Source organism: Tamandua tetradactyla, chromosome 2 (assembly GCF_023851605.1).
Source record: "Tamandua tetradactyla isolate mTamTet1 chromosome 2, mTamTet1.pri, whole genome shotgun sequence".
Taxonomy (NCBI): Eukaryota; Metazoa; Chordata; class Mammalia; order Pilosa; family Myrmecophagidae; genus Tamandua; species Tamandua tetradactyla.
Genome location: NC_135328.1, coordinates 161,164,670 through 161,184,332, shown reverse-complemented (window position 1 = coordinate 161,184,332; position 19,663 = coordinate 161,164,670). Strand labels below are relative to the sequence as shown.

Sequence of the window (19,663 nt, the reverse complement as noted above, 5' to 3'; positions counted from 1 at the left end):
GTCTCTTGGTCACAAATTCTCTCAGTGACTTTTTGTCTGAGAATGTTTTAATTTCTCCCTCATTTTTGAAGGATAATTTTGCTGGATATAGGAGTCTTGGTTGGCAGTTTTTCTCTTTTAATAATTTAAATATATCATCCCACTGTCTTCTAGCCTCCATGGTTTTTGCTGAGAAATCTACTCATAGTCTTATTGGGTTTCCCTTGTATGTGTTGGATTGTTTTTCTCTTGCTGCTTTCAAGATCCTCTGTTTCTCTTTGACCTCTGACATTCTAACTAGTAAGTGTCTTGGAGAACGCCTATTTGGGTCTAATCTCTTCAGGGTGTGCTGCACTTCTTGGATCTGTAATTTTAGGTCTTTCATAAGAGTTGGGAAATTTTCAGTGATAATTTCTTCCATTAGTTTTTCTCCTCCTTTTCCCTTCTCTTCTCCTTCTGGGACACCCACAACACGTATATTTGTGTGCTTCATATTGTCATTCAATTCCCTGATCCCCTGTTCAAATTTTTCCATTCTTTTCCATATAGTTTCTGTTTCTTTTTGGAATTCAGATATTCCATCCTCCAATTCACTAATCCTAGCTTCTATCTCTTTATTTCTACCCATTGTAGGTATCCATTGTTTTTTCCATCTTTTCTACTTTGTCCTTCAATCCCATAAGTTCTGTGATTTGTTTTTTCAGTTTTTCTATTTCTTCTTTTTGTTCAGCCCATGTCTTCTTCATGTCCTCCCTCAATTTATCGATTTGGTTTTTGAAGAGGTTTTCCATTTCTGTTCATATATTCAGCATTAGTTGTCTCAGCTCCTGTATCTCATTTGAACTATTGGTTTGTTCCTTTGACTGGGCCATATCTTCAATTTTCTGAGCGTGATCTGTTATCTTCTGCTGACGTCTGGGCATTTGATCAGATTTCCCTGGGTGTGAGACCCAGCAGGTTGAAAGATTTTTCTGTGAAATCTCTGGGCTCTGTTTTTCTTTTCCTGCCCAGTAGGTGGTGCTTGTGGTGCTCATCTGTCTGCGGGTCCCACCAGTAAAAGATGCTGTGGCTCCTTTAACTTGGGAAAACTCTCGCTGTTGGGGCGGGTCGCCAGCCGAAGCGGCTTGGGGGAGTGCCAATCCGAATCTCCCAGCCGGCCCGGGGATCCACACACGGGGAGGGTCACCGGCCTCCGCAGCTTTGGGGAGCGCCCTTCCAAATTTCCCAGCCAGCCCGGGGCACCAAGCGTGGTGGGGGTCACCGGCCTCCACGGCTTGGGGGAGTGCCTATCCACCGTTCCCAGCCGGACCGGGAAGCCACGTGTTTGTAAGGATCCCCGGTCGCCATTCTCCGCGGCTTGGGGATCTCCGATCCAATTCTCCCAGCTGGTCTGGGGGGGCCGCGCGTGGGGTGTGGGGCGCCAGCCGCCGCGGCTTGTGGGGACCGCCTGTCCAATTCTCCCAGCCGGCCCGGGAAGGAGGGAGGGAGGGACTCCAGCCGCCTGCCGCCCCGGCCCGGGGAAGCCCGCGCCCCTCTGCGATCTCACCGGAGCGGGTTCTCTCAGCCAGTCAGCCATTCCAGAATGGGGTACGCTGTCCTCTTGGTCTCTGTCGTGGCTCCAGGAGCTGTCCTGTATCGTTTCCACCTCCCTAATAGCTGTTCTGGAGGAGGAAAAAAGACCCGCGCGTCTTACTAAGCCGCCATCTTCTCCGACTAGTCAGGAAGCATTCTTATGTAACATCTGTCTTCTTGCCTGAATTAAACCTTTAAACTGAGTGAGACTTTCTGTGTTTCATTCCACAGGAGACCAGCAACATGATGGTTTTGGGGAAGTATAAGGGCATCTCTGACTTTTCTGAAATCATATACATTTCTTCTCAAATATGATGCTATCAGAAATGCACTGGCCTTAAAAATAAAAAGAAGGTTCTTATTTTTGACATTGGCACTTTCTACCTAGATGAACTTGATTGATTTGATTTTTTAGAGCTTCTGCCTTTTCATCTAACTTAAGGAGTAATTCAACTAGTGATCATGAAAGCTGTTTGGAAACCCTCAGTAGCATGGAGTAATCTTTAGAGGTATTGAAGCAGTCTGGGGATGGGGAGAGTCTAATGGGAAGCACATTTGATGTAGGTTGGGCATTTCCTCAGTGGAAGAGTGCCTTTGAATTTGGCAATGCCGGAAACCCCTCTTGAAGGCATTGGGCAATAGAGATAGTCTTCCAGGTGCCTGGGTGGTGACCTGATTTGAGTCTAGCTGTAGATATCCTCATCAAGATGTCTAGAGCAGAGGTGGTTAGAAGAATGCATCTAAGTCAGAGTCCTCAAGGAGAGTCAGGAATTGGAAGACTAAGTCCAAATGCTAGGACCTTGAGACAAGACATATCATCCATGTGAAATGGCCATGTCTTAGTTGAATCAGGGCAAAAGCAGGTGTGAAATGGCTGAAGATTGTCCCCTTCACCTGTGAGATGCCCATGACTCACCACTTATATATTGGCTTCTGTGCCTGGGCTGGTCAGGGGGTTAAAAGATCCAGGGTCTAAGTTGCAAGTTTAGAACATTCAGAGAATGGAGGGGCAGAAGGTGATGAAGCTGGCAATTTGGGGAAGAGTAGATGAATAGAATGAGGAGAGGCAGTGGAGGACGTTCTAGAGAAACATATTGAGGCAAAGCTACTTTTCCTCTGCTGAAATTGTCAGTTGAGCAAAACAGAAGAAACAGAAGAAACCACACATAGTTACATACCATGAGGCTGATCTGGAGCTAGTAGTCTTCAGAGGGCCAGAGAAAGTCTGCGTTTGTGTGGAGCACTTACCTGCCTCTGGCTACAAGAACTGTCAGGCTCTATAACAAACTAATCATTCATTATACATTCAGTTGCAAGCCAACACAACCCAAAATGAACCACTGTGCAAGTTTGGCCCCTGGTAATCCTGACTACATGCGTGAGAGGGGCAGCAGTGAGTGTATGTCTGTGAACTTCTGGCAACAAAGCAACAAAAACATAAATTGTGATTACTTCCTGTTGCCTTCAAAAAACATTCAAATGCCTTAGCCTATCAAGAAAAGCCCTTCCTGATCTGATCTCTGCTGGCCCTTCCACTCATTTCTGGATCTGTGTTTGAAGTTTTATTTTCACACCTGCTGCTCAGTGGCTGCTTAATATTGGGCAAGTTCTATGACCTCACTGTTGTAGTTTGCTAGCGGCTGGAATGCGATACACCAGAAACAGAGTGGCTTTTAAAAGGGGGAATTTAATAAGTTGCTAGTTTACAATTTTAAGGCCAAGAAAATGTCCAATTAAAACCAGTCTATAGAAATGTCCAATCTAGGGCACCCAGGGAAAGATACCTTGGTTCAAAAGCCAATGAAGTTCAGGGTTTCTCTCTCAAGTGAGAAGGCACATGGTGAACATGGCCAGGGTTTCTCTCTCATCTGGAAAGACATGTAGCTAACATGGCATCATCTGCTAGCTTTCTCTCCAGGCTTTCTGTTTCATGAAGCAACCTGGGAGGCCTTTTCCTTCTTCATCTCCAAAGGTCACTGGCTGGTGGACTCTGTTTCTCATGGCTATGTCGTTCTCTGGCATTCTCCAAAATACTTCTTTTATAGGATTCCAGTAAACTAATTAAGACCTGCCTGGAATGAGTGGAGACACATCTCCATGGCGATAATCTAATCAAGTTTCCAACATACAGTGCTAAATAGAGTTTAGGAGAAGCAGTTGCTCCCACAAGATTGGATTAGGAATAAAGCATGTCTTTTCTTGGGTACATAAATCTTTTCAAACCAGCACACTTGCTAAGCCTCAGTTGCCTCATCTGTAAAGGGGCAATCATTTTACAGGCCTGTAATAATTATTAAATGAGATAACAAAAATGAAACTCTTAAGACAGTGTTTTGCTCATAATATGTACCAATTCAACAGTTGCGTGATTTTTCTTATTACCAAATATTCTGTATGCCAGCCAAACCATAGCACCTTCAATTATCAGAGTACCTTGCAATTCTTGGATTAAATCTCAGACATCCCCCAAACTAGGATAAGAACAATATTGGTTGTGTCTCTGTATACCCAGGGCTTGACACATAGTAGGTATTCAATTAAATGTTTGCTGAAGGAATGTGTGAAGTATCTGGATTCTAGAGAACTTGGATTACCAACAAGCCTAGAATCCTTTTTGGCCCCTACCCTTGTACCACATAGAAGGCACCTCCTCTGTCAGAAACCATGCCAGGTGCTTTGCATACATGATCTCAGTTAATAGTCCTGCAACTCTAGGAGGCAGTTATTATGTAAACACTTGACAGATGAGTGGAGAGCCTCAATTAACAGAAATGCCTGAAGTGTAAACATCAGATGTCTTTTTACCTTTAACCCACTAGGGACACAAAAGGAGTATCGTGCAATCCTCTTGGTCCAACATGAAAAATGTGAACCAGATTTCTTCCACCCCAAGCCTTCTCCATCTCCAGCCATTCCCTACCTTCTTACAGCACCTCTATTGTTCCCATTTTACCAGGGTTAATCAGACCATTCTGTACTCTGAACCCAGATTAAACATTTCCTGTCTTAATGAAACAAGAATACAAAAAGTTAAATAATCAGCTATCACTTGTTGATTATATACTGTGAAGTCACCTTGTCAGAAATCTCTCCATGTAACCCACAACCTCACAAACATCGTAGATGGTGAATATCCCTGTTTTTGCTACCTGAGGAAACCCAGATTCCAAGGGGCCATATAACTTGTTGCATGGAGCTGTAATTACAACCTTGATCTGTCTGAACCCAGACTCCTCTTTTCATGGCACCATTCTGACCCTTGGAGTCAGTCTCATTAACCAGTGCCCCCCTGTCTGCATTCCCAGAGGGAGGTGTGGGGGAATATTTCCTCCTACCAAGCCTGAGTGCCCAGTCACCACCCTGTAAGAGCAGGCCAATGAAGTGGTAAAATAGCTCCTACTCCTAGCGCTGAGATCTGTCCCTCAGGTGCGAGCCAAACTCTCAGATTACCAGGCCAATAGTGCGTAAACCCACAACACACATACGGATGTTATCAACACACAGTTGTGCAGAAATTCACACTTCTGGAAACCAGGTTGACCATGGTGGCCAGTTTCTTTTTATCTTGTCTTTGATTACTGACATGATGAGTGGAGAGAGGAGGAGGAAGCCAGGGAGGCCATAGAAAAGCACACTACACACCAGAAATCATACCCAAAGCAGTAGGCTCTAGCACTTGCCTGGTTTACTCATTCAGAGTACCTACCTGTCGCAGTACTCTTACCCTTGCATGAATGAGTCCATGGGCCCCTCACTTTACCCCAGAGCAAGATCTCAAAAGTCTGGGAAGGGAAGGACTGGTTTCACTGGCTCCCTCATGCCTTTTGACTTTTGTGGTTCCCAAGAAACCAAAAAGCAGCCAGGTGTGGAAAAGTGTGGCCTTTGAAACCTAACAAACCTGAGATCAAATCCCCATTGGTGCATGTATGACAACGAGCAAGACTTTGAACTTTTATGAGTTTAGCTTTCTTCATCCACAAAATGAAGAAAATGGTAGGATTGTCATGAAAATTATACGTGGGAATGTGTATCAAGCAGTTAGTACTTTGTAGGTGCTTGGCAAACATTGGTTGTCTTCCCTCCCTTTTGTCCCTGTGTTGATTTGTAAAGCCCACTTTTTAAAAATCAAAGCAATTATAATTGTCATTGGTTACTTTGTAAGCTAAATATATTACAGATCAGTAACGTGCAAATGCTATTTAACCACTTTCCAGAACTATAACACTGCCTTACATCATGTCTGTATTTTATAGAGTTTCTTTTCTTTCCTTCTTTTCTTTTTTTTTTTTTCTTTTACCTAAGGAAGGCCAGATGAGCTCTGGATACATTCTCATAGGCTGCATAACCTATATACATAATTTAAGGGTTAAAATCAAGCCTACTTCACAGCCAGATGATCTATTTATAACAAAAGCTGCCTCCTGGCCATTGCACACAGCTGAATACTGTTACTCTTAAGCCATCATTTCATTTGTTTCTGATTGTTCTACAGCATTTACATATCTTACATACTAGTAGGATCTTTTATAGAGTACAGGCAGAGGTTAACCCCACCCAGATCAACTTTCTTTCCCTACCTCACCTTTTTTCTTTTAGCCCCTTTACCTCTCTGTTACAAATCATTTCTCTTTTACAAGAACTCATTTAAATAGAAAACAAATTTTAAGTGTGGTTTTTTTTTTTCATTAACATGGGACTCACTTAAAGTTCTCAAAGAACTCCTGTTGACTATGAAAAAGAGGGAAAAGATACCACTGGAATGTGTGATTTTTTTTTTTTCTCTTTTGGACAGAGGAAAATCCCATTATCTCTGTTGAATTTGCCAAGGGGCCTATTCCACCTGGGCAGAGGTGGAGCTAGGTGGGCCCTAGATCAAATGTTGAAAAAAGTGCTCTTTGACTGCTATGTCCTTGCCTCTCCTTTTCACAACTTTTTTTCTCCAAAAGTATCTCAGAAGGGTATGAGACTCTTGAATCCAATTTGGGTTTAAAACCTGGTTCTGCCCACTTGGTAAGCCCAGGAACTTGAGTTAACTTCTCTGAAGTTCAGTTTCCTTTTCCATAAAATCTGGGGGATTATACATGCTTGTTTAACATCTTAGATGGAAGAATGTATGTGAATGTGCACAGCACAGGGATAACACAGAGGCTCAGTGTCATATCTTGCCTCAGCTGATTGTAGTGGCTTCCTGGCACACTGGGCTAAGAAGGATTCAGAGGCCTCGTCTAGATATGACAGGCAGGAGCACTGTCGTCGGTTATGTATGCTGTTCCTGGTAACATATTAGGTAGCCAAAGAATGGTGGGTTTTAAACCTTCTGTCCCAACTCTCTTCTTCTGACCTCTTCCCCATCCAGCCATAACTACTTCTTTTAGTATGGTCACCAATTTCTTGTTATAGAGAATATGTGAAAGGTACCCTTCACTTTTACTGGAACTGAATTTTATAAACCCTTCTCAGTTTATAGTTCTTTTGCCGTCACTCAGGAGGGGAGCAGCCCAAGAATCAGTGGGAAGAAGACTTAGGCTTCCCTGAGTTTTGTTCTGTAGATTTTGTATCTTCTCATTACCAAAACTGATAACACTTTTAATTCTCTTGTCCTGTCAGTTTAGCCTTCTCCTCTTCTGTTAGGCCAAAAATGGTGAGAGAGGTCTGAAGATCAGAATTCTTCAAGTCTAGACTGTAATGAACATGCCCCAAATTCCCTTGAACTAAACCTATGAAGCAGGGCGGGCTTCTTTCAGGGAGCTCTTCTGAAAGGCTATGATTAAAGCGTTATACACAGAAATTCTGGCTGTTATTAAAAGAGGCCCTGATATAAATCAACCAAGGCTCTCTTTGCCTTTGCACAAGATGCCTTTACGAGTGTAAAACCCCAGCTGTACTTATCCCTAGTGACAGGCCTGGCAAATAGAAAGTAACCCTTCCAAGGAATAGCATAGAGTCTTATCTTTTCCTCTCTTCTCACAAAACACCTAACCCAGCTTTGTGATGGAAGTTAGGGTTTAGAGAAGGCTTCCTGGAGCACATAATATGGAACTGAGTTTTAAAAGGACATATAAAAGTTAGCTGGGGGGCGGGCCACCGTGGCTCAGCAGGCAGAGTTCTCACCTGCCATGCCAGAGACCAGGGTTTGATTTCCGGTGCCTGCCCATGCAAAAAAAAAAAAAAAAGAAAAGTTAGCTAGCGAAAACTTATGATGTCCCACTACATCTCTATACTGTACTTTAGATTTCTAGTCAAGATGATATCAGGTCTTTGTTTTTAAAATTAAACCCCCACATGTATGCCAATCCATAAATGAGAAATACTCTTTGGCTAGTATAGAGGTGATGATATGAATACAGGTTCCATTTCTCTGGTCACTGAATGTACTAGGCACTGCACCAAGTCCTATAATAGACTATGCCGTATTTAATCTTTACAAATGTGTGAAGGGGTCCTGTTTGTCCCATTTTACAGATGAGGAACCTGAGCCTCAGGGAGGTGAAAGTGCAACCAACAAGTAAGACAGAACATCCAGGGTCAAACGAGAAAATCAAGCCTATGGTCAGATCTAAGAGATGAGCACTGAGGCCCCAGATTGGTGTCAAAGCAAAAAATCATAACAAGGGAAATACAAGGACTGATTAGGAGCAGGACAGGAAGAAAAAGCATCTAGGATTTAATAGTCAAAAATAAGAGTTGTCTGATAGAGGCTTCTTTTATGGGGTGCCATATGCTCATGGTAAGGGAGAAGACTAGGTCATCTGTGTCCTCACCTGCTGATCAGCCTTGGCTGAGATACTATCCCTGGGCATCCTTCTCACTGGACCCTACAGTCTGTAGGAGGGAGCTGTTTTTCCTAATAGTTAGTTTGGAATCAAAAGGGAGCACTGGTCAGGCCAGCTTTGAGATATACTTAATATCACACCTGGGGGATTTGACAGAAAGAGAAGTTATGGTTCTGGCTCTAAGGATTCAGGTCACCATGTGATTTTAGACGAACAGAATCCATCTGAGGCAGAATTAACTCCCTCCTCTACCTCCACCCCACCCCACCTACCCCTCCTTCCTTACAGGATCCACCTAAGAGACCAATAATTGTTTATCCAGCAAAGATTGTTTAGGTTGTGAACAAGATGCAAGATAGGATTTTCTGTCTTTGGAGTCATACACTGCTTGAAGCTTCCAAAGCTAAAGGCCAGTCTGAGCACATTGGAGCCAGTCTTGTATTTGTATACAGGAAACTAAGTGTGGCTTCTTGTCTACAGGGGAGAGAAAATTGGGGAAAACTTTAGAAAGGCCTCAAAGTTTTCTTGGCTATTCTGTCTCTCTTGGAAAGCAACTTTGGGTGCATTAAGTGTAAGTGAATGAGAAACATATGGATTAAATTTCTTTTGTGATCGCATATGGGTTTCAGAATGCTGAAGAATGAGGAATTCAGGGCTTAAGGGGTCCAAAATTCTTTGAAAGTAATTCAGGACATTGCAAGCAACATTTGGCTGCTTCTCTTCATCTCAAAGTTGGAGACTGGTTGGGTGACAGACCCGCTCAGTGCTCTCCCTGCCCACTCTTAACTGCTAAGCCCCACGAGGGATCCGTGAAGAAGTTTCATGTGCTTTTATTTTGCTCAAACTGAAATAAAGGGATTAAATTTCTAGGAAGGGTAAATCTTTACTGGAGGACTCTTAACCTTTCAGAAATCTCTAAAGAGAAGAGAGGAAAATTTGGCAAGTCTGAGCTTTATTAGCCATGTGCCACTTATAGGGTATTGGACATGTTTTCTTTTATATTATTTCTCATAATTTCATAGTTACTGCCTATAGTTACTGCTAATAGTGAGTTCATTTATAATGCATATTATGTACATACTGCATATTAAATTCACATTATATCTATATAGGTATATACATACACATACAGTAAGTGTTAAAACAACCTGTAACAGGGAAAGATGCAGGGAGAAACACTTAACCCAGCTTTGTGATGGATGTTAGGGTTTAGAGAAGACTTCCTAGAGGAGATAATATTGAACTGAGTGTTAAAAGGACATACAAGAGTTAGCCAGGGTAAAGTGAGAAGGAGTGCCTTTCAGGCAGAGAGGAAAATTTATGAAGGCTCAGCGATGAGAAGGGAAATGACATATTCAAGAAATTTCAAGTTTTTCAGTAAGTCTAGGACCTTGGCTGTGATAGGCCTTTGCAGTGAAAAATGATGGAATCAGAGGATTTGGAAATGATAACTTCTAATTAGGCCAGAGAAATAGATAAAAGCCAGATCAGGAAGAGTCTCATATGTCACGGGGGTTCTTCTAAAGGATTTAAATAAGGGAAATGATATAATCAGGTTTGCATTTTAGAAAGATCACTCTGCTGGAGGTCTTGAATTTAGATTCTCAGTGGGGGTTGAGGGGTGCAGGGTAGAGGACAATACTCGAGGCAAGGAAATTGATTTGGTGATTGTTGCACTAATCCAAGCAAGGGGTGATGAAGGAGCAGACTAAGGCCATGGTGGTAGAAGAATCAGGAAGGCTTATAATAGAGAAATATAATTGATAGAGTGTGGTGACTTATTGAGGGAGAGATGAGAAAGATGAAGAAGTCTGCAAGTCACGAACGATGCTTTGGTGGCTGGATAAATAGGGTGCCTTGGATTGCCCAGGACTACCCAGAATAAAAGTGGGCCTGGGAGAAGAGATGGCAAGTATCAATTTGAACGTGTTATTAGACATCCAGGTCAAATTTCCAGTATGGAACTCGGGAGCAAGGTCTGACATTGGCATAAAGATTTGAGACTCATTAGCATAAAAATTGTCATGAAATATGTTAAGAGTTTATGAATTGATCACAGGAGATAAAGAGAGTGAGACAAATAGGAGAAGATCCAAGGGGGAAGGGGAAGAGGAGCCTCCCAAAGAGAGAGGTAGTAAGGGGTAGAAGCTGGACCCAAATCCATGTCTTTGGAATCCAAAGTGTTCCACTATCAAAAAGGAGTAGAATTAAATCATCATCTTTAACAGTTTTTAATTTTTTTTTTTTTTTTTTACATGGGCAGGCACCGGGAAATGAACCCGGTTCCTCGGGCTTGGCAGGCAAGCATTCTTACCTGCTGAGCCACTGTGGCCCATCTTTAACAGTTTTTAAGAACGCACTGTGTTCTAGGATCTTTATATGCATTATAATATTTAGGACATGCACAATATTGGTAGATCAGATTATTCCCATTTAAAAATGAAGAAACTGAGTCTCAGAGAGATAAGGTGACTTGGTTAAAGTCACGTGACTAGTAAATGATATAACCAGAATTGCACACCAGTTTTGTCTGTCTTCAAAGCTGATGCCCATATTGTTAAACTGTGTTCACAGCCTTCAAGATAAGACATGGCTACTCACTATTTCATCAGAGAGGCAGGCATGTAAACAGCTCATTGCATGTCAACCTGAGAAGTGCTGAAATGGAGGTGAATGTTAAGAGCCTACATTCATAAACAGAATTTGCTTCCCTGCTCTTTTTTGTACTGTGTAGCAAGCTGGAAGTTGGCAGGAATGTGTATCAATGGTTATTCTCTAGTAAGAGGATAGCACAGTCCATTTGCAAGGGAAGATGAGCCACCATGGAAATACCCAGTACCCACACATGCCTGCGGCTACCCTCTAAAGTTCCCAACCTGATTGGAGGCATTCAAAACAAAACCTCCCAATCTATGCCAGGACCACTGGCGCCTGGAACCTGACTCCTGCCCCTGCCAGAGGCTTAGGCCAGTCTTGAGTTGATGGGGTTAGGGGGAAGGCAGTGCAGATGGAGCTGGACCAGTTCCCTGCTCAAAGCACAGTCATCTCTCCCAGAAAGGGGTGTGAGCAGGCATCTGTGCTTTTGTCACTGCAGGGAAACTCAGCTGTTGGGAGCCTAGATTTAGATGAAACTCAGCCAGTGGCATGCACTAATGGAGCCAACTTGGGCACAGACGTGAAGAGAAGCAGGAACACGTGGAGAGAGACTTCTAATCCTAGCCCTACCAGTTCTGATCTTTGTGATCCTGGGCAGCTTGCTTATCCTCTTTGTGCGTGTCTTTTCACCTGTATGTAGGCTGCATACGTTTCCCTCTACATGTTGCCAAGGTAATTTTGAGTCTCACATGAGATGACAAATGCAAAGAACATTCACAAATTGCTTAATATTGAGTTAACGCTCAGCCCATCTTGTGGTCTAATTCCCACTAAATAGTAAACTTCAGGAGGACAGGTTCTACATGACATGCACTGCTCTGACACCTGTTTTTCTGTCTCCTTTCATGTTTAAAACAGTGCTTTGTGCTAGATGTGTACCCAGTAAACAGTTGCAGAATATTTACCAAGTTAATGTAAGATATTACGGATACTAGGCATTGAATGGAACTTATGAAATTGACAGTCAAGAAAACCTCCCGATAAACCTGATGACTAGTCTGAGGGGTAGAAGAACTAAGAGGTTACTTAGAGTAGCCTCAGGGGGCAGCCCCGTGGCCATCCCACAAGCCATGTGAGGATGGTGGCCATGTCGAAATAGCTTGCTAGAGAGTTCTGGTTGGTCAGCTGGAGTAGAATGACTCAATTTCATGAAATTGTAGAGGATCTCAAAGAGAAATGAGATATTAAACACTTTGTAGTCTGGTCCCCTATTGTACAGATAGGGGGAATGAGGTCTAGACAGGGAAATAACTTGGTGGGTGATAACTTGGATACTGCTTGTATCCTGAAATTTTGCCTCTTCTTTTTACCAGCTATTTGACCTCCTGAGCTTAACTGTCCACATTTATGAAGCAGGTATAATAAATAATAGGACCTATCTCATTGTGTTGTCATGAGTATTCAACAGGTAATATCTGCACAGATACTAGAAGAGTCAGGGGCACATAATAAACCTGCAATAACTATTAGTAATTAAATTTTATTATTATTTTTGTTACTATTATTATCTGACAGCAAAAGTGGTTTCGGTGGGGCCTTTTCCCAACCACAATTTTTAAAAAATTAAATTTTCAGCAAACAATAGGATATGTTGGTGCAATAATATATCAATCCTTCAAGCCATATGATCGTTCATTTAAAGTAAAATGCAGGACTTTAAACTGAGCACTTGTGAAAACTCGAAATACTTTCTGACTTTGGGCCTTGCCCTCACAGCCCCTTTGCCCGGCGTGCTCTCCTTGTCTACCTAAGCTAGCTCTTACATGTCCTTCAAGGTCTAGCTCCACTGCGTCCCCCTCTGTGATGTGCTTCCTCCTCCCCAGGCAGAATTAGTTATGCCTGCCTTTGGGCTCCCGCAATACTCCCCTCTTACCTTCTGGTGACAGTTAGCGTATTATGTTGTAATTTTTTTTAATTCCACCTCTGTCCACCCTGTAAAACTATGGACTCCTTAAAGAAAAGGGATCATGCCCTCTTTTTTTGCTATATTTGCCTTTGTTTTTTTGTCTTGTTGTTGAGCATGTTATGTGCTTGGCATGTAGTGTGCACCCAAATGTTTCCTTTGGTTTGGGTTGTTAAAATTTTATTTATTTCACCCATAAGGAGCATATAAAATGTCAAAAAGCAATTGAAACAACATAACATGAATACTAATGTACCTTCCACCCAGTTTATAAAAGAATATTACTAGCACCTTTTAAGTAAAAAATGTAATGATATATTAAAAAAAAGTAATGATATATTAAATATTAACTATTTTCTTGATGAATTTTGTTTAATGTTCTAGCGCTTTCACATATTTTTGAATCTTGATTTGTTCAGGCTCCATAATAACCAATCCTTTCAAGTTTATAACATCTGAAAATATAAGCTTGACTTCTGCATCATCGTCTACTTCATTATTGAGAACATTGACTAATATACAACCAATGATAAATCTAAAGGACTTTTTACATGGTAGCAATTTTAGTATGGTTCTTCAACTAGTCACCCAACTACTCCATCACACAAGGCTCATTTCATTTTACTAAATCATTAATTTAGTGTTGAGCATATAGTAAGTTGTTTATACATGGCAGCTTATTTAATCTTAACAAAAGTCCTCCAACATTTGTATTATTCCTGGGTTTTGGAATTGAAGAAACTAAGGTTCAGAAAGCTTACCTTGTCTAAGATCCCTGACATGAAATGTGGCAAGAATAGAATCACAAAAGTCCCAGCCCATGCTTTGTCTTTTACTGTTCACAAATGTATCAGGGAAAAACATAATGAAAGCCTTTTGAATATGAAGATTGCCTGACATGCTTGTCATCAAAGCCATAAAGACTGTTGGCTCAACTCACTCCGTCAGTCAGTTTTTTTGCCCTTTAAAGACAGATGAAGAACTTAAAGAATCAAGGATAGCCTAAAAACAGGACCATACTTTGACAGAGATGTCTATAGAACCTATAAAGCCTGGTGCCATTATAGCAAGGCTACTTCCTGTTTTTGTAACCTTGGGCATATTACTTAATTCTCTCTGACTCAGTTTACGCTATTGTACAATGATAATGGCAGAGACTTCTCTTAGAGTTGTTAAGAGGAATAAGTGATTTAGTGCCTGTAATTTGCTTAAAGCACACTCTTTAGTAATCACCCAGACAACTTGAGTTGTTATTGTTGTTATCAGCAGCACTGTTGTTACTGGTAAGTCAGCATCCTGTATGGACATCAGTGAAGTAAAGTGACCTTCTGCAGGACAAGATAGCCATCAACATGGAAAGAGCTTTCACAAAATTATTTTTAAATATTTGGGGTTTTTTGCAAAGGATTAAAGCATGCACAGCAGACAAAAGTACATTCTTTTTCTCTCCCAAAACAAACTATTACTCGTTTTCTCCAAGAGCACAGGATTTGGGAATGACTGGAAGTGCTTAGGAAAATGTATTTCTGTGTCTTTGCTCCCATGCTTTACTGGGCATGTCTGATGAGAAGCACGTGCTCTTCTGGGTGAATGAGCACAGACAGGAGCCAGCTTGAGACTTTCTGGCTGGACAGAGCCAGGCAAAGCCTTCACCTCACATTTTTGAACAGCAGAGCCACACTCTTCAAATGCAGTCCTGCTGCAGTGGATTAGTAATATCCTTAAATTGTGAGATTAGAGGAAGGGTGGGCATATTCTTCCTAAACAATATATGTATAAAACTGAAAAAAAAAGTGTCATGGGATTTGAAACCAGCATCTATCATTTCAGCCATTTACTACCTATGTGACCTTGGACAATTTATACAACTTCTTTGAGACTGATCTCATCTATCAAATGGGGCTAACAGTTCTGGAAAGGAGGAGGTGCAGGGAATGAAATGAGATGATTTGGTTTTGGTTTGTGACCACCTACCACTTAAGCCCCAAGCCATAAGTGGTCATGATATGGACTGTCTTACTCATCACAAAGAAGCTCTGGGTTGCAGTTTATGACAGAAGTTTCTAGGATTGACATGTGAAAAATTTTCACTAGGCAAAGGCAAGGTGATGAAAATGGAGACCATTTAATGTGTCTTCTGGCTAGAACTCTATTTCACACATACACACACAGGCACATACTTATATTCACACCTGTTACCTGAATAATGTCTATGCATATTTTACAATTTTAATTCAAATTTCACTGCCTCAGAGAAGCTTTCCCTGATCCCTAGGTTGTATTAGGTTCCTTATTTATATGCTCTCATATTACTTTTCTGTCTTCCTTCATATATTTATAACAGTTGCAGTTACATATCTGTGTGTTGATTTGACTAATATCTGTCTTAGAATGTTCAACAGTCCAGGTTTGGCTGGGACTGAGGGGTTTCCTGGGATACAGGACTTCTCATGCTAAAATCGGAAGAGATCTGGCCAAACCTGGAAAATTGATCACCAAGATTGTTTCTCTCAAGATGGTATGCTGCATGAGAATAGGAGCTGTACTCTTTAGTTTACTATTTTATCTCCAGCACCTGACACAGACCTGGGACGCAGTAGGCGCTCAGGAAAATCTGTTCAACCAATACAAGAATGAATGAATAGGTTAAGGAAAGAAAGGTGTATTCCCTTTTCTTGCAGAAGCAAGAAAATTTTATCTTCCCTGAGATTGTTCTTCCTATTTTAGATGTTAAATATCCCTTTTTAATGAAGGGATAGTGATAATAAATAGGTTTTATAAGTTGCTATTTGACAATATTTAAAATTAGAAGTACAGTGCAGTTTCCTTGACCTCTCTTACCCCATTCTCATTTGGAGGCAAGAAATCCTACTGACTTAAAGAATCACTAGATTAGTGAAAAGGAAACCAGAATAGTTGGGTTCAAGACAATTAAAGAAGATTTGCCCCTCTGCTAAAATGCTAGACTGTAAACTTCACGAGAGCAGAAATTATGGCTATTCAGTTCACTTCTGTAACCCTATGGCCTGGCACAGTACCAGTGTATATAGTGAGAGCAGAATAAATATTTATTGAATAAATGAATAAATAGATTCTCTGTGCAGCCTCAAGACATGGGGGAGTACACTATGGGTGGGTAGAATCTTGTGTTTCTGACTCCCTTCTCCTCCCACCCTCTAATTAATCCATTCCACAACTATAAATTAGACCTTCACATCCACTTGCATGGTCCATCTCAGCCTATCCTTTCTCATCTCTTGATAAGATTTTCCCTAGACCTTCACCTCTATTTCACAGGTCTTTTCGTGCTGCTGGCTAGCCTGGGCATTTTCTTATGATGAAGGCACCAGGACAAGGAAAATAGAAGCACACAGCTTTCTTGAGTCTTAGACACAGAAAGCTGGCACAGCTTCACTTCCACTATATCTGGTCATTACAAGTCACAAGATGGTTGCAGATCAAGGGGTGGGAAATAGACTCAACTTCTCTATGTAGAGAACTACAAAGTAACATTACAAAGGGCTTTGCTACCCGGAGTGGTGGAGAATGGGAACCATTTTTGTAATCAGTCTGCCACAGAGAGGGAACCAGCAAGGGGGAGAGTAAGGAAATGTCTAATCAGTTTCTTTCCAAAGCAATCACTTTTGGTACCCTGACATCTAAATGGATTTATCACAAGTGTTTCTAAAGGAGGAGTCATGGCGTTGCTTGAGAGGGAGTGACTTCTCCACCACTAAAAAGTATTCAAGAAGCAGCTAAATTCCACAGCCATAGAAACATTAGGTAGGCAGAGAAGGATAAGGTTCTCTATAGCCTTCAGGGTCAATGTTTTCACATACTTTGCCTCTTTCTTTCCAGATCAGCAAAGATCCGATTTTTGTACCGGGTGTCTGGGGCCCTTATTTCTCAGCTATGGTCCCTGGGTTCTGGTTGAATGAAGGTGGTCAGAGTGTTACTGGAAAATTGGTAAGTTGGAACTTCCTACAATAGGGTTTTGAATGTTTTTGCACTTTTGACAATCTGTTTTCTCACATTGCCCACATACTCAGTATCTGAGGATTTGCAGTCTTCTGAATGAGAAGAATCAACATTCTCTTAGTGTAGAGACTAACGTATTATGCATGTGAAACAAGCGTTTGCTAAAGCGTTTGCTAAAACTGTCCCAGGCAGTTGATGACTAATCCATTAACCAGCTTTCACTTGGGAAATGGACAGATAGTTTACTTTGTGAAAGTGACTGTGTCACTCCCTAGCCCAGATACTCAGCCGTTCTCCAGAGCTGTCGGGATATGGTTAGACTAGTGTTATAGGCATATCATATTCTTCCTCATCTGTCTCCTCCAGTCCTGCATGTGCCTGTCAATAAAGCTAGATTGTCCTACTCGTAGCTTCCCTATGAGTCAAGTTTCTCCATATTCTCTGTGCCTTTGTGTATGCTTCTTTTTCTTCTTGGGCGGTTCTTCAACACCTTGATAATTTTACTTGTTCTTTAAGACACAGCTCCAGCCCTTATCACACTCTTGTTATTTTTATTGGTTTATCTAATATGTTTTTTCCCAAGAACTATGAGCTCCTTAAAGGTAAGGGCCATATCATAATTCTCTTTGTATCCAAAGCTACTAGTTCAGTGCCTAGTTCACAGAAGGTACTTGATAAAAATTTGTTGAATGAATAGGTTGTCTAATAGGAGAGTCAGAGATCCTTAAAAATGAGATGAATATAGGTTAAGAAACTCTTTATAGGAGAGGAGGCATTTGTTCTGAGTCTTAAAAGATAAATAGGTATAATCCAGACAAAGAAGAGTAAGGATAGACTTCTAGGCAGAGGAACTGGCATGCACAAAGACATGGGAATGAAAAATAACAGGCCTTATTTGAGGACAGTTCCATTAGTCCAGAATTTCAGCTGTAGCATAATCTGCTCTTAGAAAATTAACTTGCAGTAAATGTTAGAGAGCTGGACAGGGGCCACATCATGAGTCCCTGTAAAACATGCCAAGTAATTTGAACTTTATCTAGTAGACCAAGGGGAACCAGTAAAAGGTTGAAAGAGCAAACTAGCAAGGTCAGATCTCAGTTTTAGAAAACTCTGGCTAGCAGCACTGAAGAAGACCTAAAGTTACATGGCTGGAGGCAGGGAGACTTAGTTTAATAGGTTCATTCATTAATCTAGACAAAAAGTGATGAGGGCTTGAGTGAAGACAGTGGCAATGAAGACCTAGAATTAAAGTCAAGGCAGGGCTTCTGACAGTTGGATGTGAGAGGTAAGGGAAAATGAAACCAAGGCTCAATGATCCAACTTCACTGCATTTCCTATACATTTACTAAATTTTATTGAAATTACTTGTTTATGGTCTGATTCTCCTAACAATTCTTCTAAATGTTCAGCCAAAATATAAGTAATATGATCCAAAGTCAGAACTAGATACAACTACCCATTGGTTTCCGTATCTTATTGTATAGCTTTTTTTTATATTTACCTGCCACATGGCCTTTTTCAGAGTAGATGGAAAACAGATGGTTGGGTGGATTCTCTTGTGCCAGGCTACAGTGATGAATCAAATGAATCAGACCCAGTCACTCCCTGGTTTTACAGAGCCCACAGTTTTATAGGGAAGCCCAGTGAATGTTAGGTAAATAATATTTGAGTGGTCAATAACTACAGCTAGAAAGTAGAGAAGGAAGACATCACCATGGGCCTGAAGTGCAGTGGGACTGGAGCTTTGCGCACTCCTATTTAAACAGGTGCCATGTATTCCTACAACTTTCAAAGTTAAACATCTTTTCCCTTTCTGTGACACATTGAGGACAAATTACTGGAATATAGCCCTTTTAAACCCCACATCATAGTACAATCACCCTTAACAGATCCAGAATTCATAGATAACACCAACCAGAGACTTTTCTAACAACAATAAAGATCCAGTAAACCAACTTTTTGTGCTGGATGCGTTGTCCATTAGCCTGTCCATCGACAGAGACACAGTATGCAAATTGAAAATCTATATTAGTCTGGAAATGCTTTTCCCAATATTTGACTCAAACTTTGCTCTGTTGCTATGAATGTAAGTCATCTTCACCCAAACAAAATGACATGTTTTTGAGGACAAGCATTGGTTATGCCTGTTTCATAAGCCTGAATTTAAATGAAAAATATGACCTTTTTTTGCCATTACTAAAAATCTTCATAATAGTCAACTTTGGTTTTCTATAGGAATCATAGGAGTTGTTGACCTTTATCTATTTAGTTGATTTTGTATCATTAACTCATCAGGGTGCATTTGGAGCTGCCCTTTGGGCAATTCTATATAGTTTTACTGGACAAAGACAGTTGCATTGTGGCATGACCATGGGTTATCGAGAGCGAAATCTTAGGAAATCAGAACTAGCATAATGGGACAAAACTTAAGTCAAGAGTGAAACATACTATATAATAAAGTATCAAGCCATAGAGGCCAGAGAAGTGGAAACAATAAAATAAAGGGATGAAATAATAACAATGATGATAGCAATACTAATAATAGTAATTTAAGTTTTTTTATTTTTTTCTGTGCCAGGCACTGTGCTAAGAATTTAAATACATAATTTTGTTAATCTTTGAATGATGGCCTAGTAATCACAGTGTCTAACATTTAGTTTAAAGCCCTGTTTCCTAATCTCAGTTCCAAGAATTCTTCATGAATTATCTCATTTAATCCTCTCAAAACTCCTATGAGACAGGTACAGTTATTACCTGCACTTTACAGCTGAGGAACTGAAACTGAGATGTATAGCACATACAT

At 41.0% G+C, this 19,663-nt stretch overlaps 1 protein-coding gene across 16 annotated transcripts in view; it reads left to right on the top strand.

The window, feature by feature from the left end:
• FGGY (FGGY carbohydrate kinase domain containing) overlaps positions 1–19,663 on the top strand; it is a 515,661-nt gene that overhangs the window by 336,173 nt on the left and 159,825 nt on the right. For all 16 annotated transcript variants that reach the window (XM_077149482.1, XM_077149492.1, XM_077149484.1 and 13 more), the window contains one exon: positions 16,741–16,848. In XM_077149482.1, coding sequence (XP_077005597.1) covers positions 16,741–16,848 — 108 coding nt within the window. The remainder of the gene's footprint in view (positions 1–16,740; positions 16,849–19,663) is intronic.